This window comes from Rhinolophus ferrumequinum, chromosome 10, assembly GCF_004115265.2.
Source record: "Rhinolophus ferrumequinum isolate MPI-CBG mRhiFer1 chromosome 10, mRhiFer1_v1.p, whole genome shotgun sequence".
Classification (NCBI taxonomy): Eukaryota; Metazoa; Chordata; class Mammalia; order Chiroptera; family Rhinolophidae; genus Rhinolophus; species Rhinolophus ferrumequinum.
The window spans coordinates 50,569,533-50,594,723 of NC_046293.1; the positions used below are offsets into that span (position 1 = coordinate 50,569,533).

The 25,191-nt window shown below is 46.7% G+C and overlaps 1 protein-coding gene across 5 annotated transcripts in view; it reads right to left on the minus strand.

Moving 5' to 3' along the window:
• FMNL3 (formin like 3) overlaps positions 1–20,073 on the minus strand; it is a 50,006-nt gene extending 29,933 nt beyond the window's left edge. For 3 of the 5 annotated variants that reach the window (XM_033117084.1, XM_033117083.1, XM_033117086.1), the window contains exon 1: positions 19,603–20,072. In XM_033117084.1, the coding sequence (XP_032972975.1) occupies positions 19,603–19,728 (126 nt within the window). In that variant the 5' untranslated portion in view covers positions 19,729–20,072. Of the gene's footprint in view, positions 1–19,602 lie in introns of all 5 variants that reach the window. The other 2 variants (XM_033117088.1, XM_033117085.1) reach the window with 1 other exon arrangement.
• Between the last annotated feature and the right edge of the window lie 5,118 nt (positions 20,074–25,191).

The window sequence follows — 25,191 nt, forward strand, 5'->3', positions numbered from 1 at the left end:
GGGAAGGCTTCCCGGAAAAAAACGCTACAGGATATAACCCTAAATACCAAGCAGGAGAGAGTCAGGTAAAGGTAATGAAGGAGGGAGAGGGTGATAACCTAGGTAAGGCAACAGCATTTACAAACATGTGGAAGCACAAAACACCACAAAAAGCCCGGGAGTCTCTCAGTGATCTGTGGTAATGGAATGAAAAGTGTCCTCTGAGGACATTACAGCAGGCAAGGAACAGCCAGAGGACAAAGGCTTTTAGGAACTAAGGCGAGGAGGTGGGCATGAGTAGAATAATAGTGATGCTGCCACCAAAACAAAAATAGTAATAATGACAAAAGTTACCATTTATTGACAGAACTATGGTAAGAGCTCTATATGAATTATATGATTTAATTCTCACAACATCCCTATGAAGTTGGGACTATGATTATTCCCATCTGATAGGTGAGGAAACAAAGGTTTTGAAAGGCCGAGGAACTTGCCCAGGGTCACACAGTCGCTATGCGGTCGAGCTGGGATTTGAACCCAGGTCTGACCCTAAAGTTGAGCTTGTATCCCCACACAAGGCCTCCTCTGAAACAATGAATTTGATTAGCCCCAGTCTGTCTGTTCAAATTGTACGCATCCTTCAGGCCAGTGCACTCAACCTTCCTCGTGAAACCTCCGCAAACAACACAAACCTCACCCTCCTTCCCGAGCTGCCTCCTGCTCACCATCATATTCGACCACTCGTGTCTCTGATGTATCACGCGCTGTGCCAACTGGAAGACCTGTTTTGCCTTGTGGTGTGGTACCTCTTGCGTATGTACAGAGAAAGGGGAAACTGTGGCTTATAAACGTCTACTCTGGGTCAGGCACCGTGCTAGACCCTTTAATTACAACATTTCATGGAAGATTCCCTTCTCTCTCATATTGTTAGTCACCTTTCACATTCTGTACAATATCCTGATCTAGACCGTAAGCTCTGTGAGGGCCTGGACTTTACTTTGAACAACACACTTGTTCCTAGACCCGGATGTCTGGCACACAAAGTTTCACAGACGCTGTGTCTGTTCACGTGAGCAGCAGAGGCTGGCGGGGGCAGCACTGCATTGCATCCAGTGCACCGGCTGGGCACCCAGCTCTGGCTTTCCAGGAGTCTCACTGTAAGTCCATGAGCTTATTATCAAACCATAAAACTTAATGAATCCCTTCCTACCTCCAGACTACATGTGGGAGGGGCATGACTCTTGCTTGATGGAAGGGTAAACTGAGGCCCAGCATAGGCAGACATTTGTCACAAGTCATAACAGCTGGGGAGAGGCACTTATAAGTCTTCCGTATCTCCTGGCTTTTTCAATTGCTCGCAAATGGGGGTCCACCCTGAGCCCTCAATGATTCTGTCCTTTGGGGAAGAATCATAATGACCCCAGCCTGCTCTTGATCCACGAGCTGTCCTCAGGACATTGTCCCCCTCATGTGTTTTAAAGCCAGAGCTTGACAACAGAGGGTCATAGCTGCATACTCCCCAACTCCATCTTTGAGTGTCCCAGCCTTTTCCCATCTCATCCGATTTCCCAGGTAGCCAAAATACCTCTTTGGAGTTAGTCTTCTGAGACTTCTGCCTCCTGAACCAAAGAGACCCCGTATATTCTCTGCTTCTCACAACGTCTGGTGTCCTAAGTGGCATATTCACTCAGGGCCATGGAGGGGGAGGAAAACATTACTGCACATCTCTTCCGTGCAGGCACTTTTCTCACAGGATCTCACTGCTCTCAACACCCACTGGAGACAAATGTTAGGATGCCTGTTTAACTGGGGAGAGAATTAAGAATCTCGGACCAAGTGGCTTGAGGTCACACAGTACGTGGCAGAACCCAAATTCAAACCCAGATATGTGTCCTCTAACATAACTTTTGCAAGGACATGGCTTTTTTCTACCAGGTCCTGCCATCTGCTTACAAAGAAAACGAATTTCCAGGTCTGACTGTAGAAGGCCCCACCCAGATTTGTCCGACAGGCTTTGGCTGATCATTAAACAGCACTTCCCTGTGCAGCGTAACTGGGGTGGAACCAGCGGAACGCAAGCATGTGTGCCGGACACCTGAAGTTCCAGGCTTCTGTCTCAGAGTAAAAGGGTGACCATGCAGAGCAAGAGACAAGGGAACTGTCCTCTTGGACATCACGTGGGTGACAACTCCCTCCTCTCTGAATGGCATTTCAAACATCAGCATGCTACAGATGACAGCTGGGCTTGGGAATCAGGGAATGACCTAGACCTGAATCCTGGTACTTTTCGTGAGACTGTGGGAAAATCACTGACCTTCTCTGAATCTGTTTCTTCGTCTATAAAATGTGGGTGATAATATCTACCTCTTACAAGAATTTAGTGAAGGGATGAATGCATGGGAAGGACTCTGCACCGTGCCTGGCACAGGAGACGGGCTCTGTGATGGTAACTGGAGGAGCTACTCCTGGAGCTGCAGCCGACTCGTTAGCTTTCTACGCACACAGGCAAAACATACTTTACAACACATACGTATATAGAGACAGCTGAACCGTATAGGTTAAGTATATGTATAAGTTTATTATTTCTCTGGTTACAGCCATTGTACACACACCCTTTGACAGGTAAGACTGAGACACCAACAGCCACCCAGAGTATTCACAGAAAAGCTGGGACCAGACTTGGGGAGACAGAATTGAGTCACTGACTACGGCGCTCTACTGAACACTTGGGGAGAACTCCTCTAACATTCTGGAGGGGACTTTGCTCAATTGTCTTTCATGTTCTACCTTATCTCAAATCCCTCACTTCCCCACTGTGTCCCAACTTCCTCAAGTTAAAACTGCGGTCTGTAAACCTGCGGTCTGATTCTGCTACAAATGTCTGTTTTCGGCCTCCTCAACTGATTTACTGTTCTCAACAGCTCTGCTTCTCTCCCTGTGGCCCTGCGTACGTCCTGGGAGTTGTCCCTCCCAGTCACTGAAGGGCTGTACTATCCGTGGGAATATAGAGAAAGGCGTGAGAATCTTTCAGCCTCCAATTTTAATCGACCAGCAGACACCGGTGACTCTCAAATATGTATTTGTATTCCAGACTTCTGTGAGCTTTAGCTTGAACTATCCAACCGCCATTGGAGCTTCTGTCCAGACTTCTACAGGCTCTGCAACCTCACGTCTCCCACTGGCCTCATCACTTTCCCTTCTCCGTTTTTTTATTCCTGTATTCTCTTAACCAGTGGGACCTCCATCTAACTAATTTAGCAAGCTAGACATTTGGAAGTCATTCTGAATTCCCCCTTTTCCCCTTATCTCTACCTTCCCAATGTCAAATGTAATCAGTCATCAAGTCCTCAAAATGTAATCTTCTTAAGTACTTCTTGAAGCTCTCCCATCATCTCCACCATGCGAACCGGCCCTGGGTCAGGCTCCTATCTGCATCACACTGCCAGCCCCCACCCCCTCAAGCTGCCCACCCCCAATTCTGATTCTCTCCCACAGCTGCCAGACTGACCTGCCCACACCACCCAATGAAAAGCATGAAGCACAGTCCCTTCCACGCGGCGTTCAAAGCCCTCCTTCCTTATCCCTCCAGCCTCTGCTCCCCCACTCTCTGCCTTCCTTCCACCTCACACGCGAACAGCCCCAAGCAGCTGCATGAGGATTCTCTGAACACATCATTCTCTGTCTCACCCTGATGTCGCTGCCCATGCCGGCCCCTCTACCTGGAATGCTTCGTCTCCCACACGTCTCCAACTCCTAATTATCCCTGGAGCCAGCAGAGATTTCCTCCTACAGGCAGTGTTCCCCTGGCTCCACCTCTCCCCTCTGCTCCCCAAGCCTCTGCGGATCTGCACCATTCAACTTCCTAAGCTGTATATTGCGGTGGTATGTTTAATGGGTTTGTCTCCCGCTCTGGGCTGAACTCCTGGGGCAGACAATCTCTTAGTCATTTTACTTCTCTGGCACCTAACACAATTCTAAGTGCTCCATAAATGCTTGCTGAGTGAATGCACAGCAGGCCGCACTCGGCATGTCTGTGAGAGCTGGTGTCGGTCCCTCCGCCGTCTCCAGGCAGGGAAGACGACACCGTAAGCATTCTCAGTTCTCCACCCGGAGGCCCTGCACACTACCAGGGTACCGATGCGAATCTCACCTGGCCTGCCGTAGGGGGAGGCTGGGGTAAGCTCTCTGCCCTCTTGCCTCTAAGACAACCACAGGCAGCTAGTGCTGCTTCTGCAAGGCTATGACACCACCTTGACATTTCCTTGGGCATCTACAGGCAACAAGTACTAGGTGGTTTCTTTACAATTCATGGAGGGAACCGACTGAGAAGCCAGATGTCACCAGACACTGTCTAGCTGGGTACCCCTCAACTCCCGAGGTGAGGCTCACAGCTTTTAACAAGGATATTTTGAGGAAATGACATAAATGCTTTGGGAGCTCACCACGACCTGTTGCCCCATAAATGCACGAGATTCCTAATTCCTTAGTCACCCAGGATGCCAGCGGTAATTAGCCAAGCCCAAAGAGTAACTAATAACTGCCACTGGCCCATCAACCTGGAACTCATGCCAGATGCATCAGAAAATAATGTGCAGACTTGAGCACTTTACAAGGGGTTCACCAAGTGCCCTGACTGCCAGGGCCGGAGGATAATGAGTGCTTGCGTGATGCTGATTCTGCTGAGCGGCGAGTGAAAACAAAACACCACAACCACAAACAAGAAGTCTGTCCAAAGAAGGGCCCCAAGCATACTCCGGACACAGAAGGTTCATACAGAGATGCTCCTTCCCGGTTTGCGATCTGTCATCCATCCATTCGAGGACATTGTCTGGGCCTCACTCTAAGGCTGGCATTGAGGGGAGGGGAGCGTGTGACCTCCAATCTGCAAATGAGCTCACGCAACAGTGGCCTCCACCAGCGCAGGGTTCCGTGCAGTTCCAGGAGTACAGGTCTCAGCCTTGGCCGGCCTGTGCTGGCTGTGCCGGCCTTGGAAAATGCCCCAGTCCAGGGGGCTCTTACAGTCCGATCCTTCTATGGCTGTACCAGAGATGAAACACGCAGGCCAAGGGCTACACGGATTCCTGGAGGTCCTAAGATGTATGGAGAGGTCATGATGACTCCAATATCAAGTAGGATGGCAAGGTGGCACCAATGTGTGTGTGCAGGTTAGTGATTGTACAACTCTGAGGTACAAAGAACCAGTCTCTACCCAACAACAGTAATTTACATTTCTTAAATATTCTCAGTGGGTTCCTTAACATCAAATCCCTGATTTCATTAGGGTCTTAGAAAATTTCTACTTAAAATTTATTGAGCACCCACTCTGCCAGACCCTGCCCTAGATCCTTTACATATGCTATTTAATCCTCACAAAATCCCTAGAAGCTAAGTAGTATTATCCTGATTATACAGATTAAGAAACTGAGGCCCTGGCCCAAGGTCACAGAGCTAATAAATGGCATGGCCAGGATTCAAACCCAATCCACGGAGCCCCAAAGCTCTTGCAAAAGGCCGGGCTGAGCACCCAGTCACAGGGAGGAGGAATCCCTGCGCTCCCTGCAGTTTCCCAGGCCAGACTTTCTCCTCCAGCCAAGAACACACAGAGTGACTTCAGGAAATCTTGAGAGACTCAGGCTTGAGGAGCTCTGGAAACACAAGTATCTATTTACAGTTAATCAGCACCCTGCCCAGCCCTGCAGACAGTTCTGACAAGTGGAGCCGGGAAGAGGCGACCACAGGCTCTGACTGGGGCCCACCTGGGCCCCCACATGAGCACTCATCTGACCCCTGCCCAGACCGGCTGGGTCGCCATGGGGAGCCCCTTCCTCAGAGAAACGTTGGGGACCAGAGTCCACAGAGTTACCCCTCACTATTTCGCTTTTCTCTTGGACCTCAACTCCAAAATTTGCCTTGTCCCCTTATCTAAAATATTGCCCCCGTGACTCTCTATCATCCCTTCCCTTCTTTTCCTTCGTGGCACTTCCTGCTACTTAATATTATATTACACACCCATATATTTGTTTATTGTTCTCCCCAACAACGTGAACTCTCTGGGGCAGGTCTCTTTGTCTTTTTTCACTATGGGATCCCTAATGTCTAAAATGTAGAGTGAAGACTCAATAAAATTGTGTTGACCAACTGAGTGATCACGCAATCAAACATTTAAAAACTCTACCTCCATCCCAGTGGGCTACGTAAGAAGACTGAATAACACCGACTTCCCAGGCAGCCCCAGCAAACCTGTCGTTGGACCCTAACATCCTTTTAAATATCTCCCCCTCACTTCATCCCCAGTCTCGCACACTCTAACCTGCCCCCAGTAGGCACTAAATGGAGAAAATGGAGCAGCGCCTAGGGAGGAGACACATTTCTCTTCCAGTTAAATACAGCCCAGGACCTCGGCAAATTAAAAGCTCCCTCTTTACTGAATCTACTCAGCTTTAGTTATAGGTCGCACTTTTTATTTTTGTAACCAGCCAATCCACCAAATTATAGGCTCAGGCCACCGGGAGGCACGCCAAACACTGGGACTAGCCTAGCAGAGGCACTGCCCTTTCTAGCCTGAGTGGGGGTATAGGAGTGAGGGCTGAGCACCAGTCAAACCTGAAAGGGCAGAGGGCATGACAGCTGTGCTGGGCAGAGCAGAGTGAGGAGCCTACTCTCAGGCCAACAGACTGCCCAGAGCACAGCCAGATGCAGGGCTCGCCACACGCAGCCTCAGTGAGCTCTTACTACGATAAAGCAGAGCAGGTCAACCCCCTACCACTGATATTTAAACTCCGTCCCAGGGCTGATGGGGTCCTTATAGCCTGGGCCCCACTCACCTTTCTTCTGCCTTTTCAGACATCTCCTTGGTGTCCTTGTCAACTAGTCTGGCATTCCTTCAGTTTCTCCAATGAACAAAGTTCTTTTCCACCCCAAGGCTTACACGGGTTGTTCTCTCTTCCTAGAAAACCCTACCCCAGCTCTTTGCATGTGGCTATGACAATGAATTGGGATGGCTGGGTCTGCAAGACTGGAGTAGAGAGACCACTAAGGTGTCTATGACAACAGACTAGGCACGTCATGAGGACAACTATGGCAGTAATAGTACATATGGGGCGGGTGAGAGGAGAAGGAGCCCAGAGTGACTCCCAGGTGTCTGGCCTGGATGACTAGCTGAGAGAGGGGGCCATCCCCCCAATACAGTGTGCAAGAAAACACTAGCAGGTAGAAAGTGGCTCACAAACATTGGACACTGTTACTATGCAATGAAATGTATTGAGCAGCTACCACGAACAAGGAAGGCATTGTTAACCACACAAAATATTTACTACAAGGCAACATTTCACTCTAAAGCGAGGCAAGACAGATTTGGCAAAGGAAAGGATGAGACCAAAACTTGGTGACTAGAAATGGAAGCGTCTACATTTTTGGACTTCTGCAGTTCTGAGGTAACCTGTGGGGTCATCTTCTAACCAGTTTTACTTAAAGCAAATTACTCTGATTCTCTAACCTGTAAGGATTAAGATTTATTTCTCATATATTGCAATCACTCAACATTAACAAACAAACCCATGCATGGCCAGGAATCATTTACCAATTAATCTCTATTCCCTGCTGAAAGCTGGGCAGGAAGGCCCTCACAGACTTTTCTAACAATCAGGGGCTCTTCAGACAAAACTCTTGAGAATTGAGTGTCCGTTCTGATCCAAGCTCACCTGTCTGTCTGTAACAGGACTCCTCTATTGCAGCAGGCAGAGTTCCTGGCTGCCCGGCGTACAGCTGGCTCCTTCTTCCTCTTTAATCCCCTCCCATATGCTCTGGCCTACAACAGCTTCCTCTCTCGGGATCCATACCTGTCACCTTTAAGACCACAACTAGATTGAAGGACAACGACTTGGAGATGATGGGCCCTAGAGAAACACAGTCCCCCAATATTCCCCAACAAATTAAATTAAAAAAACAACAACACAAAAACCCTAACTTAAAGTCCATGCCCTCCTTAGAGCACTGCCTGATTAGCGATCCTATGCCATGCTGACCCTTTCCTAACTCTCCAGTCCTCCGGTGCCTGTAGCCGTGTGACACCCATCACCTGACAGCACCACCTAACAGCGTGCTCCTGAAGGAGCGCTTTAAGCTCCCTGGACCTCAGTTTCCACACCTATAAAATGGAGATGATAATAACTACTTCACAGGGTTGTGATAATTAAACGAGATAATGTGTATAAAGAGCTTTGCATGGTGCCTGGCATGAGATTAGCACTCAGTAAATGTCAGCTATTAAAATGATTAGCTATCCGTATTCTTGGGAGACAAGAATCTGGAGAACGTGGCTTCCATGGGGGTCAGGGCTGCTGAACTGACTTGACTTGGAGAAGCTTAGCCACCTTGAAGCCCAGAGCTCATGTGTGTTCTCTTTGCTGACTTCACCTGCTACAGCTCTGCTAAGGCAAAAGGCACAGTTAGCTTTCACTGGCCCGGAAATGAAAGAGGCTAAAAATATACAGCCTGGCTTGTCTGGGGGATCGTGTCTACATTTAAGAATTTAAAATACAGCCTCAGGGTAGAAGAGCACCCTTAGGATTCTTTCTACTCTGAGAATGCGTGCCAAGCTCGGCACAGGGCAGGGAAAGCACTGTGGCCAGCTGCTGAGTCCACTGGTGGCCTTTCTCCCTCTTGCTCTCTTCTTTTGCCTTAGTGCAGAGAATAAGAGGAACTTTCTTTTTGGCCATAAAAGCTGAGTCCTCCTCTCCTATTTTTATTCCTCCTTTTCCCTTACAGAAGGAATAAAATATATGAGTACATATTGTAAAAAAAAAATCGGAAAAAAAAAAAATCAATGAACTCAAGAGCTTGTAGGAAAAAAAGAGTCATGGTTCAATCCCCAACTCTATTCATCCCCTTCCATAGGTCACCACAGTTACCAGCTTGGTGTTAATTCTTCTGGGCCTGTTTTCTATACATTTATAGATAAACACATGTGGCTTTATAAAGCATTATATATAGTCTTCTTTTAATTGCCTTTTCAGATGATTATATTTATACACACAGACACATATCGTCAAGATTCCCATCAGCCACAGCCATTCATTGGGTGCCTACCCGGTGCCAGGTATTCGGCTGCACAGTGATAAGCATTTGTCAAGTCTCCACCCTCATGGAGTCAACAGTCTGGGAAGACAGACAATATAAACAAGTAATCAAACAAATAATTTCAAAATAAAAAATAATACAAAATAAATGAATAGAATGCTAAGACAGAGAATAAGAAGGGAGGGAGACCTCTCTGAGAGGTGGCATTTTTTAAACTGCGACCTGCAGTATAAGCTGGAGCGAGCCATTCGAAGACCCAGGGAAAGGGCCTTCCAGGAGAGGAAACAGCTTGTGCAAAGTCCCTGAGACAGAAAGGAGCTTGCCCTGAACTGAAAGCCAATGTGGAGCTTGGTAAACAGGAGGCCAAGTAAGGATGAAGAGGGCAGCAGGAGCCACATAATGCAGCCAAGGGCCAAGGCCAGGACTTTGCTTTTTTTTTTAGTACAAAGGGAAGCCATTAAAGCTTTTTAGGCAGGGGGATGATGCTATTTGATTTATATGTTAAATTTGGCTGCTTTGTGGAGGATGGATGGGAGGATGGAGAAAGGGGCAGTAGAGAAAATTGGAGGCCAGTTGGTTGGATGTAATACAAGCAAGAGCCAATATTGGTTTGGAATATTGGCTCCAAGAGGCTGTGGCAGTAGAGATAAAGAGATGGGTAGAGCAAGATATATTTTTGGAGATAGAATTGTCAAGGCTTGCTGACATACTGAGTATGGGGAAGGGAGAAGGAAAAATTAAGGTAACTCCCAGTATTTGCTTTGAGTAACTAGATGAATGGAAAGGAAAGAGATTTGGGCAGGAAATGGACAATCAAGTTATTTCCAGTTTTTTACTCTTAAAATGCAGCTCTGAGGATCCTTTCCATGTGCCTTCATGGACATATGTAAACAGTTCTGTAGTGCAGTTTGCTGGAAGTGGGATGGCTAAGTTAAGCAGTATGCACATTTGAAATTGACAGACCCTATAACATGCCTTCTAATGTCGATACCAAATTACCCTACCATTAATAGTGTATTAATGTACCATTAATGACAACCATGGACATTGTCAATCTTTAAAATTTCACCCAGCTAATCAGTATAAAAAGTTTCATTTAAATATTCATTTCCTTGATTTCTAGTGAGGTTAAGAAGTTTTTCTTTTCTTTAACTTTTAATTATATAACTAACGTATAAGTACATTCTCCTTGTAAAAAAATGTAAACAGTATAAAGCTAAATTCCCTTTGACTCTTTTCCTCCCATTATGGTTCCCTCCCTGCACCCCAGAGGTAACTATTGTTATCCGTTTTATTTGTATCCTTCCAGAAAATGTTCTATGCCTTTTCAAATCTACATATATAATCAAGGATTAAGCATCTTTTAGAAATTGTATTTCTAGCAGTCCTTTTACCATGAACAAGATATCTAACCGAAAAGTTTTGCTTAAAGCATCTCTAAGCAAATGACATTTATGCTGAGACCTTCTCTATGTTAGGTTAAGGTGTTGTCAAGTTAAGTGTAAAAGCATGTGGCATATACTCAACAAATGTTCTCTTTCCTTAATGTAAACAAGTTAAATCCAGGCATTTGGTGGAGACAAGAAACTAAGCCATTCCTAAAAGAATGAGATGGGAGACTCCACCCAAAAAAACTCTTTTAATGTTGTCCTGAAAAAAACTTTGTTTCATAATAAATAAGGCCCCAAAAGATTTGAATTTTGCTTCAAAAATGTTAGTATGAAATATTCTGAGCAGTTAAAAGTGTCAGGTGTTGTTGTTGTTGTTTTGCTTTTATAAGGCAGAGAGAGGATTTAAGCAGAGAAGTAACCGCTGGAGACTGGATGTTCGCAGTCCCCTCTCAGGCATGCCCTGGGAAGCCTAGATATTCCCACAGACCTTAGGCCTGCATGAGGCTGCAGCTTTAAACAGACAGTACCTCCAAACACAGGATATGACCTAACCTTTGGGCCTCACTGCAAGGATGCCACTAGTTCCCCTGGCTTGTCAAAGCACATCCTGTCATCCCTACTAGATGATCCTGGAGGTTGAGGGTCTAGCTCAAAGGGGCAGACCCCACCACAAAGTATCCGTCATCAAAGTTAAATCAAAATGTCCAGAGGTTGGACTATATCCCCCTGAATGGGGGTCAGCCAAGTTTCAATAAGCTCTCTGTCTCGGAACCACCAAGAGGCATCACTGTATCTGAACTGATATCCAGGGCTCCTTCTTCCTCCGAAACATCAAGAGTACTGTTTGTATCAAGGAGCTCCTGCCGTGGCTTCTCCTCACCATCTCTACCTTCCCATTCCTCTAGGCTCAAAGCCAGGGATGCCAGCAGATCCAAGAATGAGCTTTAAACCCCCAAAATATTATGTGTGTGCACATATGCATGGGGGGAGGGAGAATTAGGGGTCACAAGTTTAATCAGATTTTAAAAAGCGTCTGTTACCTAACAGATTCAGAAGCACTGTTGAAAGGTCTGTCAAACATGTTCCCAAACTAAAAGAACTTTTACCCTGTTTGAGGAACTAACCAGGAGGTAGGCAGGCAAAGGTCAGCAGTGAAGCATGTATACCCCACGCTGCTTCTTGATACGTTTTAGGTCCCTATTGTTGTCAGTTTTATTTGTATTGTCCCAGAAATTTTTCTATGCATTTTCAAATCTATATATATGTTTATAATCAAGGATTAAGTATCTTTTAGAAGTTGTATTTCTAGTAGTCCTTTTAGCATGAACAAAATATCTAACAAAAAAGCTTTAGAACCCACAGAACAGAGGGAATCAGGCATTAAACCTACAGAGAGAAGTAATAAAAAGAGGTCCACCGCTAGCCTGAAGGTGTAAGAGGAAATGGGAAAACCAAGAGGGCATGAAAAACTACTGCTTTGCCTTCACTGTTACTGGTCTTGAAGCTCCATCCCCAACTGGGACACAAGGCAATGGAGGTGCAGACTATCGGGAGGAGTCTCACCGGGAATGCTATGAGCTCTGTGATGGATCTTCACTGCGTGAGGCTACCCTTACTCCTCAGGGTGGTTAATACCCCGGGTTAATATCACTAAGTGCCAGGAGCGTCTCCAGCCAGTGTGATAAACAAAACATCCGCACTTATTTCCCAAAACTCCCTGCTAGGACAATACCTCCCACAGCTGAAAACCACTTTACCTTCTGGGAACAGAGGTGGTGTAGTGGGTACTATATATGCCACAAACATGTACCCGTAGAACCTCGATAGATTACAAAGTATTTTCATTATGTTGTCTACTTTAAACATCCTCAAAACCTTGTAAGATAGGTATTATCATCACCCATTTCATAAAAGATGAAATTAGCTCAGAAAAGTTCTAGGTTTTGCCCAGGGTCATTCATCTGGAAAAAAAGAAAAGGCTATAAAGCTGGATCAGAGCCCAAGTCTTTGGACTCCAAACTGATGCTCTTTCTTTCAAACCATCCTCCGCCAAGAGTCTCAGACCACCTATTTCCACCCAGAACGGACATTTTTCCCCCCCAGGTTGCAGGGGAAACACTCGGAAGATCTAGTGACTGGCTCCTCAACTCCCTGCAGCAAGGGAACTGGTAAAAACTGAGCAGAAACTAATTCTGCTCTAAGCTATAGGTGGTTCTTAAAACAGGATAACCATCTCCTAAAATACTCAAACACCGAGCTCATCCCCAGCTCTTACTTTGACAGGGGCTGAGCAATTGAAGGAGGGCTGTCATATTCTCTAGTCTAGAGCTGAGCAGAAATGAGCAAGCAGGAGAGCAAGACATACATACCTTCCCTGTTAATATTTTTAGGGACCCTAGGCAAGGCCACCAGCGCAATTCCAGCCCAGGCAACAATGCTGGCTGAGGGTGGAAAGGTGGTAAAAGAAATGGGGAAGAGGGGTAGCTGGTTAGCTCAGTTGGTTAGAGCGGGGTGCTGGTAGCACCAGGGTTGCCGGTTCGATCCCCACATGGGCCACTGTGAGCTGTGCCCGAGAGAGAGAGAGAGGAGAGAGAGAGAGAGAGAGAGAGAGAGGAGAGGAGACCGAGAGAGAGAGAGAGAGCGAGAGAGAGAGAGAGAGAGAGAGGGAGAGAGAGAGAGAGAGAGAGAGAGAGAAAGAGAGATGGGTATGTAATAGCCCTTCCTCTACTAGCAAAATGTGTCATGTAAATAATTCTGCTAACCCCTTGTGGTTCTGAACATTATTTAGAACACCTTTCAAGGACCTCAAAATACTTTATAAACTGAGACAAGTAAGCATATTTGTAAAGCTAGGGGTAGGGGAAGACTCCTCCCAAAAAACCCAATCCAGACCCTCCCCTACCCAATACACAAACTCCCACCCCACAACTTTTGTGTGAGGTGATGGAAGACAGAAAAGGTAGAGAATCTGGAAAGAGGATTCTGAAAGTTGAAAAAAATGTAGAGAGGAAGGCAGGTGGCAAAGCAATCAGAGCCTCTCAAGGACAGAGAGGTAGCCTGACACCTCCACGTCTTTCTTGGAGGTGCTTATTCTCTGATGTAGGAGGAAAAATAGAAAAAGATGTGATTCTGCCAACGGAGGCAAAAGAGAGACTGGAAACAGGAATTCGGGAATTCTAGCCACCCAATTAGTTCATCTCTATTCTGGAAACCCCTTCTCTTCACGGATGACAACCTTAAAACCCTTAAGTTCCCATCTGGTGCTATCCCCAGAGGGATTCGGGGTGGGGTGGAGGAGCTGTGTGGCAGGAGCACCCTCTCTTATCTTCAAAGAAAAAGGTCCTTCCTCTTCTCTGAAGTGCACTTCCGAACTGGAATGAACCCCCGGCCTTTCCCTGGCACTGCTTCAGCTCAGCTCAGACTTGAGAGAACTGTTTCCCCAGAATGAAGGTGACCAGACAATATGGATTTCGGGCAACCAGTGCTGCTGTCCCCTGGGCCCACTGCAGCCAGTTCTGGGGCAGATGCTTTAGTCTTGACCACAGAATCAGGGCCCTGGCTTTAGTCAGCCTTCCCAGGCCACCTCAGGGGCAGGGGAGGCTCTGTGGTCTCATTTCCTCTCCTCCTTGGCTTCTTTTTTCACTTCGCTGAAGATTAGCTATTTCCACCACAACCAGTTCCTGTTCTCACCAGCTGTAGTTGTTCCCCGCAGACAGAGCTATGAAGCACTGGTGTGGCTGCCACCTGGGCTGTCCCAGCTGCAGAAACAGATCCAACAAGTCCTGAGCTGAAGGGCTTTTTCATTCCAGAAAAGACAGCAGGGAGAAGAAATTTTAAGAGGCAGGAAGTAATTCTTAAGAACACACAGTGGATACACCGGTGTCCATCTTATTATCATTTTAATCTTACATAATAGTTACATAAGAAATGCAAAATAAAACAAGATACCATGTCTCATTCGTGCAATTGACAAAGGTTTTTAAAAAATTAAATCATCCAGTAACGGTTAGCTTATAGAGAAAGGAAGACACACGACAAGTGGAAAAGCCAACTGGTACAACTTTTTAGAAGGCATATTTCTCAAAGGCCTTTAAAAAGCATATACCCTTTGACCTGATAACTTGACTTCTAGTAATTTATCCTAAGGAAATAATCAGAACTACACACAAATAGTTATGCACAGAATATTCATCACAGTGTTATACATAGTAGCGAGCGCGTGAGAGAAATATAAGACAGAAATAAAATATATTACGGAGTACTATGCAGCCATGAAATCATGATACTGAAGAATTTAAACAAATGAGAAAATGCTTAAAATAGTAAAAATCAGTTTACAAAACAATATGCACCGTATAATCCCGTTAGAATATATATGTACATCAAAACGTCAATAGTAGATAGAGATTAAATTCTCTTCTTTATACGCTTCTATATGTTATACATTTTTCTATGTTTAACTTCCAAATTTGCTTAATAAACATGTATTATTTCGTCATCAGAAGAAAAGAAGCTATTCTCAATCCTCCTCCCTCCCTTTGAGGACACTCATATGCATTACTCCCTTTTTTAGAAAACCATTTGGAAATGTGTATTTAGGAAACTAAAAACGTATCCTACAAACTGGCATGTTCAATTTTGGGTTTCTATCCTAAGCAAACAGAAGCAAACAACTTAAACGTGCAACAGTGGGGGTAGTTAAGTAAATAATGGTATATTCACTTGATGGACCATTGTACATTGGACAAGCATTTTAAAATGTTTACAATGATTAGCATGGGAAAACTAATAAAATTTTTAAAAACTGGATTTTTAAAACACATTGGCTCCATTTGGTAAAAGAACTAAAGAAAATAATGGATGTTCTTCAATCTAAATCTTCAATCTTTTCTTCTTTCTAAATCACCCATACTTTTATTAGAGAATGAGTATTACTTTAAGAGGAAAAGGACAAAAACCCTGAATCTCCCTCTGAGCAATGGAAACATTCCCAAATGACAAGAAGTCCATTCCATCAGACCATCCCCACACACACATACACACACTGCCCCAGTCTAAGTCAAGGTCATCGAGGAAAGGCAAGGGAATGAGGAGCCTCTCTCTGTGGTCTAGGGTCTTCTCAGTGGGGTCTCTGAACAAGAGGGGGTTCCTCTGACCAGCTGCTGTTGTCAATGGCACTTTCCTTCCCCCAAGTGCTATTCCAGCCTGAACTAATTCACTAAAATCTCCAGAGCTAGGGAAAAAATTCCACAATGGCTATTTGGAACTTGATATTGAGTCCAACTTTTTCCCAGCCCCTTTCTGTGTCCAAGGAGGCCTCTCAAAACCTCTAAGACAACTAGCACCCAGGCCAGCTTAGCTCCTACATCAATGTTACACTTCCAGCAAACCCCCAAGTCGTCAGTCATCACCAGGGAAATGTGAGAGGAGGAGCCAAGGCAGGGACAGCCTGTCACACAACCCCACCCTCGTGCCCCGAAGGCCTACTCCTGAGGGATAGCCAGGGCTTTTTCTGGCATCAGAACCTTCAGACTCCATTTCAAGTCTATAATAAGTCAGCAAAGAGAAAAATCAGGGTGGAAACACAGCAAAGGCAGACAGCTATCCTTCCAACGCCCTTAAAGTCCTCTGCTTTCCCTTTCTATCGAAGGAAAGGCTAGTACTGGCCAGAGTGCCAGCTTCAGAGTAACTGAGCGTAGACAGTAACCTAGTTAGGACCAAAACACAGACTGGGCCTCTATCAGACCAGAGATTGGCTCTCATTCTAGTATTAATAAAGAGGACCCCCAATAACTAACTAACTGTCCATCCCTAAACTTCTCAATACTCAACAGAATGGGGGCTGCGGTTCAGACAGGGAGGTAAGGAAGGATTCCAAGGAAACAGCATAACAGTAGCTTCGGAACCTTTTTCATATGAGGGCATACCTATAAAATAATACTATTTGTACAATACATGGGGTGTGGTGAAAGCTGATCCCAGCCAGAGGGGACCAATCAGCGACCTCAGCTGCCCCCAGGGATGAGGGGATCCGTATCCCAGCACACCAGGAGGGAAGCCCTGGATTAGGGCACTGGGCTGGGTTAGGACTCTTGGGATCAACGTACTGAACAAATCACCTCATGGCCCCAGACCTCGAGCTCTCCAACCTCGGCTGACAGGCCATGGGTCAGATCATGTGTCTGCACCAGAAAGCTCGGAGCCGGTGGTCTTGACTCAGCAATGATACAACTTCCCCAACCACGGGTGCTTTTCAAGGGGGTTTCCATAGATACATTGGAACTGGGGAAGCACTCCATCTGACAGCAACAGACATAACCCAGAGACTGGCTATATAAAATGGGGTAATTGATTTCATCAGATTTCAAAACATAAAATCCCTTTTTGGGAAAACAAGTGGTCTCAGGTCTGAGACATTGCTAAGAGCTACAAATGTAAAAGCTACCATTTACTGAGCACATAGTAGATGCCAGACTCCGCTAACTAAGTGCTTGACTTCCAGTTTCATTAAGTCCACACAACAACTTCATGTGGCAAATGCTATTATTATCCCCATTTATAAGAGGAAACTGGGACTCAAAGAGATTAAATAACTTGCTTCAGGTCACTTTTCTAACTGGACACTGTGGAAAGCCACTATGTGAGCCCGTTTTGACTTGAAAGTCCCTATGTTTAACCAGGACACCTGCATGACACCTCAACAAAACCTCCAAATACTATTTGGCTTTTTCTGAAAGCAAACCAATTACAGTGAAGCTGACAATCTGGGAAAGAAACGGGTGAAAAAGGAGCAACTTGTCTGACTCTTTCTTCACACAATCAAGAAAAGCAGCTAATCTACATTGAGTACTATATTGGGTGCCAATCGCCTTACACACGACTCACCTAATTCTCAGTCCCATCAGGATAGGTATTATTAGCCCCAATTTACAGATCAGTAAATCTATAAAATTTATAGATGACACTCAGAGAGGTTAAGACAATGGCTAGGACTGAGTCCTTGCTTTTTCTACTATACTCTGCTTCTCACTGACTGTTCAAGAAATATACCTGAGCCTGTTCCAGGGTCAAACATCCAACAGCCAGCACGGTTCCCGAAGGATAGCAGAAAGAGCACATTTCAGGACCAGAGGAAAAGGGATCTTGAAGAGCCCCCAGAGAAGAACTCAAATGCCCAAGAAAGCATGATTTCCCTGTGTTGGAAAAGTTGAGGTAAAATCCCCTTCTCTCCTAAGACAGCTAACTAGCCCTGGCCTGCCCTGTTCCAACCCCCCAGCAGCAGCAGCTCAGGCACACAGAAACAAGACCAAAACAAAAGCCACAAGGAAACAAATCAAAACTTTATATAGAAAGGAAGGTTTGCAAGTGGGTGGTCTGGTCCCCTGCTTAACCTAGGTTGTCTGGGTGCTCTGGCTAGTAATCAGGACACCACGTGCATTTTGTGGATATTAAGCCATCAATTCGCCAACTAAACAAATGTATCAACCAAGCTCCAACGAAGACATGACCGACTCCAGTTATGAGTTCTCACAACAAATGGTCTGGCAGCCCCTACCTAAGGCAGCCCCCTCCCCAGGCCACCGGAGTCCACCATCCCTTTCTCTCCAATTTCTGACGCTACCTTGTGCCAGCTCACTGGGGGTTTTCATACCCCCACTGGAGTGCAGATTCCCTCCCACTCTTTTTCCCAACAGTTGAGCTCTTGTTCTCAAGAGCACAGAATCCCAGGCTCTCCTCCTCAGCCTCTGAGATGGCCACAGCACATTAGTAATCACTGACTCACTCTATCCCCCTGAGGAGGCTAGGGGAAATTCAGAGGGGCACAGGATGTGTGGCCCAGATCCCTCTGGTCCTTCGCTGAGCTGGTGGGCAGAGAGCTGCCAGTGACACTGCTCTCCATGGAGCCCCATGGAGCCTCTCTGCTTTGGCTGTGGTACCAGTGGGCCGATGTCAAGCTCTCCACCATCAGAGGCCAGGATCTCTCGACAGCTCCACTGATGCCAACAGATCTAATCTGGCTATTCCAAGGCAGATGAAATCCAAGAAGGCTGCTAAGTCCACAACTTATCCGTCCTCGTGGGCAAAGGCGAAGTCAGCCCTGCAGGCCATACCAACAATAACGGCAGCATTGAGGAACTAGGAACCATTTCCCCAAGTCTGTTACTCTGTTAGCAAATATTCCATCACCTAGTTCACTTTCTTTCTCCAAAACTTCATTTTTAGCTCCAACATATTCTTAGGCTCCATCCCAGTGATATCAGCTGAGACCCTCTCTTTCACAGCCACCACATCAAAAGTCCAATTCCCACGCCAAAGGAGAATCCCAAAGTCAGCTCTAAAAACTCATCTGTACAGATCATTTGGTTACCTACAAAAGACTTTTTAAAAAGCACAAGCAAGGAACACCGACCAGCCACTGAGGCTTGACATAAAAGGGGAGGAGGGCGGGTTGGTTTGTGTATTGTTTCAATTGGAAAAATACACTGGTGAAATGGCTTATCCACATGTTCAGCCCTTTTAGGCAAATCCCACTATAACTTTGCAGGATGCCTGCAGGCCGTTCTGAAAATAAGTAGAATGGCATCACTCTTTATTCCACCCCCTCCAAGAGCTGCCAGCCCCCTCCCCATTCCCCCTTCGCTCCCCCAAACATCTGGTCCGGGCTGGGAGTGGGACCCACTCCCTGGAAAGCCTCCATGTTAACACGAGAGGCGGTCTCCCCAGTCAGAGAGCCCTGACTTAGGCAGAGGAGTGGGCCGGCCCCAAGCTTCTGAATTCCCCCGCACCAGCGCGAGGCTTAGGAATGAGAATTCTAGGGACCCGGGGAGACTGTCGGGGAAGTGGGGAGAACTAAGAAGGACAGCAGAAGGCGGGAATGGGGGAGAAGAAGTCTGGATCCCGGGGCGGTCCCGAGCGGGGGACCCTTCCTCCTAAGCGTCCAGCGGTTGAAGCGTCGGTCGGGAGGTCCCGGATAGGGCTGTCCCCGCCGGCCGGCGTCCGCTCAGAGGTTCCCGGAAAGGCACTGGACGCCGGGGTCTGTCGGAAGCCCTGACTGAAGGGGTGGGCCGGACGGGGGAACTGAGGCCAAGTCCCACACGGAGCTCTGGGACCTGGGGGGCGGGAGGAGGGGGAAGAGACTGAGCTCCGCTCTCACCAGCACCAAGGCGAACCTCTCTTCCAGCTCACAGGGCTCAGGCATCGGCATCTTGCCGGGCGGCGGCAGCAGGGAGACAGAGGGCGGTTCGCCTGCTCCCCCCTCGGCGCTCTCCAGGTTGCCCATCGCCGCGGGGCCCCCTCGGGGGCCTCAGCCCCCCACCTCCACGCCCGGGGGCTTTAGGCTCGGCCGCTAGGACCCGGCTCCTCTCTCAGCGCCGGCTTTCCCAGTCCTGACTCCTCCGCCCGGTCGGGGGCGCCGGGGACTCCGCGGGGGTCCCGCCGGCGATGGCGCTCGGCGACGGCGCAGGAGGCGCAGCGGACAGTGGCACAGAAACGCCCGGCACTGCAGCCACGGCTCTCGCTCACACCCGCGCCTCGCGGCTCTCCGCGCGCCGCCCCGGCACTGCCCCTCCCCGCCCCGCGCTCTCTTTCCCTCTCCCCCCCACCCCCACTTCGCTTCCTCCCTCCCACTCCCCGCCGGGACTCCGGCTTCCCCCCGCCTGCGCGGACTGCAGCCTGCTCTCCGGGCTCCCCATTCATGGAGGCCCCGCCTCCCGCCCACAAACCTCCCGGTCGGCCGGCCCGCCCCCTCCCATGCCCGATTGACGACCACACTTACCAATCACCGCGCCTCCCGCCCCCGGCGGCCTCGCGCCTGGCGCCTAGCGCTCCCTGGCGGCCCTAGTGTGCATCTTTTCACCGCACTTACCGGTGAGTGTGAGCTGTCGGCTTGGACTGCCAGGAAATGGATCTGGCCCTTTCCCACAAGGAGCTCACAATGTATACCAATAAGTAAAATATGGAGCAAAGTGTGAAAAATAACTACAAGAGAAGTAGAAATTACTAGGACGCTCAGAAGAGGGAGAGAGACTACATCTGTTAAGAGTCATCAAAAGGGAGCTCATGTTTGAAACTGGCATTGAGGAATGAGGAAGACCTTAACTGAGAGAGACAGGTGAAAGGCATTTGAGGGAGAGGACCTTTTAAAGTTCAGAGGTAGATCTGTCTGGGTGTGAAAATGGAGGGGCAGGAGAAGAATGCTGTTCTGGGCTAGGTCTGCTGGTGGCTAATCATTGATGATCGTGATGGACACCTGTTGTTTCTGCCAGCTTAGCCTCCATCCCTTCTTCATGTGATAGCACCCCATTTCCTTTTAGGGAGCCACCGTTTCCCTATTCTCAGTCCAAGTAGAGCTGAACTTTACTCCCATTCCAGGGAGCCCCCATGACCCAGGCCTGACCAGTCACAGGATTTTCTGCCTTTCCCTTTAGAGATTGTTTTAGGACTGGCCCTTGACCAACACCCAGAATATGACTCATTTCTAAGGCTTTCACTGGAGCAATCAGGAAAGAGGTACTCTATTTCCATCAGGGCTGCTAAATTGTTAGAACGTAAATCTGGAGCGGCTGGTGTCGGTCGTGCCATCGCACCTCAAGCCTGCTTGAGAATGAAGCCAATGCAGAGGAAAGCAAAACTAAGAGATAAAGACAGAGTTCTCGTAATGGGCTGAAAAGCGAAATCCAACCATGCCTGACGTTCTCTCCTTGACTTTTCATTCATTGATCCAACAAATATATACTGAAAAGCTCATCATATGTCAAATATTGTTTTAGGCATTGACGATACATCTGTGAACAAAAAACGCATACATCTTGCCCTCCTGGAATTTACATTCTGGGTAGGAAAAGAAGTGGACAATAAATAAGTAAAATGTATAGATGTTAGTTATCAATGTTAATAAAAATAAAACTGAAAGGGGGTAGAGGTGGGGGAATTGAAATTTTAAATAGGGTAACCAGAGAAGGCCTCACTAATAAGATAACATTTGGATAAAAATCGGAAGAAAGTGAGGGAGTAAGCCATGTGGACACTGGGGGAAGAATGATCCAGGCAGAGGGAACGGCAAGTGCATACTAAGGCTGATGTGTTAGAGAAACAGCAAGGAGGCCGTTGTGGCTGGAGCGTAATGAGCAAGGGAAAGAGTAGTAACAGATGAGGTCAGAAAAGTAACCAGAAGACATATTATGCAGGGCATTGTAGGATACTGTAAGGACTTTGGTTATTCTCTAAGTAGGTTAAGTAGCCATTGGAGGATTTTGAGCAGAGGAGTGACATGATCTAATTTATGTTTTAAAGGCTCGTTCTGGCTCTTACATTGAAAACAAACTAAATAGAGGCATGATAATAAAATAATACAGGTGAGAGATTGATGGTGGTTTGGAGTAGGACAGTAGCTGTACAGGCAAAGAGAAATGGTCAGATCTTCTTTTTTTCCTCTGTACTAATGAACTTTTCAAGTCCAGGATCCAATCCAGAATCACCTGTTGCATTTCAGTTGTCATGTCTCTTCAGCCTACCTTTATCTAGATCGGTCTTAATTCTGTCTTTCTTTGTCCTTCTCAACTTTGACATTTCGAAGAGATGGGGCCAGTTATTTTGTAGAATGTTCCTCAATTTGGGTTCGTCTGATACTTCATTAGATTCAAGTTATGCACAGGTGGCAGGAACACCCCAGAAGTGATGCTATGCTCTTCTCATTGATCCTATCAGGTGGCAGGCAATTGTGACTTGTTTCCATATTGGTGATTAACTTTGATCACCAAGTCCTGAACATGTCCTCCAATTTTCTCTACTTAGTTACTATTTTCCTCTTTGTAATTAATAACTAGACTGTAGGGACATTATCTGAAGCCATGTGAACATCCTGTTCCTTATATTGATGGCTCTTGTGTGAATCAAATTATTATAATGATTGCCAAATGGTGATTTTTAAACTCCATCATTCTTTCTGCATTTATTAATTAACATTTTACTGTAAGGGTCTTCCCTTCTCCCTTATTTATTTATGTACTTCTGTCACTATGGATCCAAGGATTCTGATTTATTCAATGGTTTATAATCCATCACTATCATTACTTATTTTGATGCTCAGATTATCCCAGATTTGTCCCGTGGGAGCTCCTTCAAGCTGGCTTCTGTGCCTGTCATTCTTTGAGCACATTCTTAGTCTGGCACAAAATGATTCAGGCTTACTCTCCCAGGGCCAGCCCTGGACTCAGCCATTTTGCTAAGGATCCTTGGTTCTTTATAGTGGGGAGTGATATTAGAACCCAAGATCTGGAAACTAGGTGTGCTCATTGCCACTGAGGTGTCTTTGCTCGTGTCCTTTCAGTGGACAGACTGGGGAAACAGCCATTACATATCATTCTTGCCTTTCACCATTTTATATTTGTAGCTCCTTTCTCTCACTGTGAAAAGCCTGGTTCCTAACAAGATCGATAGATACATTTACTCCTTTGCTCAATACACATAAACTTGTTTCAGAATTTCTATACCCACACCACTATTAACAATAAACCTACTAACCTTTTAAGTCAAATTTAAGTTTTCTTTGCAGTTCTTTTGGTCCTTTGATCTTCAGACTGCGGGTAGTAAAAGTACTATAGCTAACTTACTTGGATTCTTTCTTTTCATTTTTCTTTAATCTGGTTGTTACCCATTTGAAATATAGCTGTTTATTTGTGTCTGTTTATTTCCAACTTGGAAGTGAAAAACCAAATTCTTGTTGATTTAACTTTTGGCATTTTAATTATGATGTGTCTTGGTGTGGTCCTCCTTGGGTTCACCTTGTTTGGGACTCTCTGTGCTTCCTGGACCTTTCACCAGGTCTTTCTTTCACCAGGTTGGGGAAGTTTTCAGTCATTATTTCTTCAAATGGGTATTCTGTCCCTTTCTTTCTCTTTTCTCCTCCTGAGACCCCTATGATTCAAATGTTGGTATACTTGATGTTGTCCCAGGACAGGAGTCCCTTAAATTGTCCTCATTTTTCAAAATTCTTTTTTCTTTTTGCTGTTCTGATTGAGTAATTTCCTCTTCCTTGACTTCCAGCTCTCTAACTCATTCTTCTGCGTCAACTAATCTGCTGTTGTAGTTTTCATTTTAGTTATTGTGTTCTTCCATTCTGACAAGTTCGGTTTTATATTTTCTATCCCTTTGTTGAAGTTCTCAGAACGTATCTATTCTTCTCCTAAGTTCATTAAGCATCCTGATAACCAGTGTTTTTAACTCTAGCTGACAGATTGTTTGTCTCTGTTTCATTGATTTATTTTTCTGGAGTTTTGTCTTTCGTGTGGAACACATTTCTTTGTCTCATTTTAGCTGTCTCTCTGTGTTTTTTTCTATGAATTAGGCAAAACACTATGGACCTGGAGCATGCATGGGCTGCAGGGCATCCTAGGAGCAAGCCTCACTGGGGCCTGGAGCTGTAGCTGGAGTGGGCACTGGTGGAGGGAAGTCCCACCGGCAAGCTGCACCAAGGACCGCCTTGGCAGGTTGGTCGGAGTTGTAGCTGGAGTGGGCTCAGGCTTCAGGTAGTCCCTGGGGTCTGGAACTGAGCCTGGAGCAGCTGAGAGCCTCAGGGATTCCCAGGGTTAAGCAGCTGGGGCTGTAGCTGAAGTGGAGGTGGTCTTCAGGGAGTCCAGGGGACAAGCCACACTTGGGTGGGAGCTGTAGCTAGCGCAGGTGAGAGCCGAGGAGAGTTCTGGGGACAAGTGGTGTAGGGGTGCCTTGGCAGGCTGGCTGGAAGCTAGAGCTAGAGCAGCTCACAGGGAGGCCCAGGGAAAAGCCACACAGACCCAGAGCTGTGGATAAAACAGGCGAGGGCCTCAGAGAGTCCAAGGGACAAGCAGCGGATCTGTTGTGGGCTTAGGGCATGAGGCGCACTGGGATGGCTTTAGCCTGTGGTTAGAGTACCTGGATCCAGCACCTACCTTGTGATCAAGGGGATGGGGCCACAAATGATGCTCTGATGCCTTGGAGCCTGGAGAGAGTTCCCAAAGCTCTCCTCTGGCTTGGCAAATGCTCTAGGGTGAGTAAATGGATTTCCTTGCCATATAGCCTACGTGTCCTTTAAACCACTGTTGTGTCCCAGTGCCCCAAGGCAGACAAAAGTGTGTGGGCGCTTCTGTGATCCCTCCCAGCTGCGGGGGGTACGTTGGGTTGGAGCGCTCACAGTGCTGTGTCTCCAGCTGTCCTACCTGTTTCTGTGTGGTCTCTCATTTGTTGTGCAGAAGCTGTTCAGTCACCTCTCAGTTCTTCTTCAGGGGGATTTGCTCTGCCTGTAGGCGTAAATTCAATGTGTCCATGGGAAGAGGGGAGTTCAGGATCTTCCTATGCCACCATCTTGGACCAGAAGCCCCCAGATGGTCAGATTGGTGGTAGATTTGAAAATACTGCCAATAGAATTGCTTGCCAGTTTGAATGTGGAGGGTGAATGAAAGAGCATACCAAAGCATTTGATCTGAGCAATTGGGAGTGTGGAAATTTCATTCACTGAAATGGAGAAAGATTGTGAGAAGAGTAGATTTATTGAGGGAGAGACAGAAAGGGAAAATCAGGAACGTGGTTTGGGCCACCTTGAGTTTGACTTGCTGATTGGACATCCAAGCAGAGGTAGCCACTAGGTAATGGATACATATGAGACAGGAGATCCAGGCTAGCAATATCGATTTGGAAATCATCAGCATATCGATGCTTTTTAAAGCTGGTAAATTATGCTTTTTTCTAAGTCAGTCCGAGTTGGGTTTCT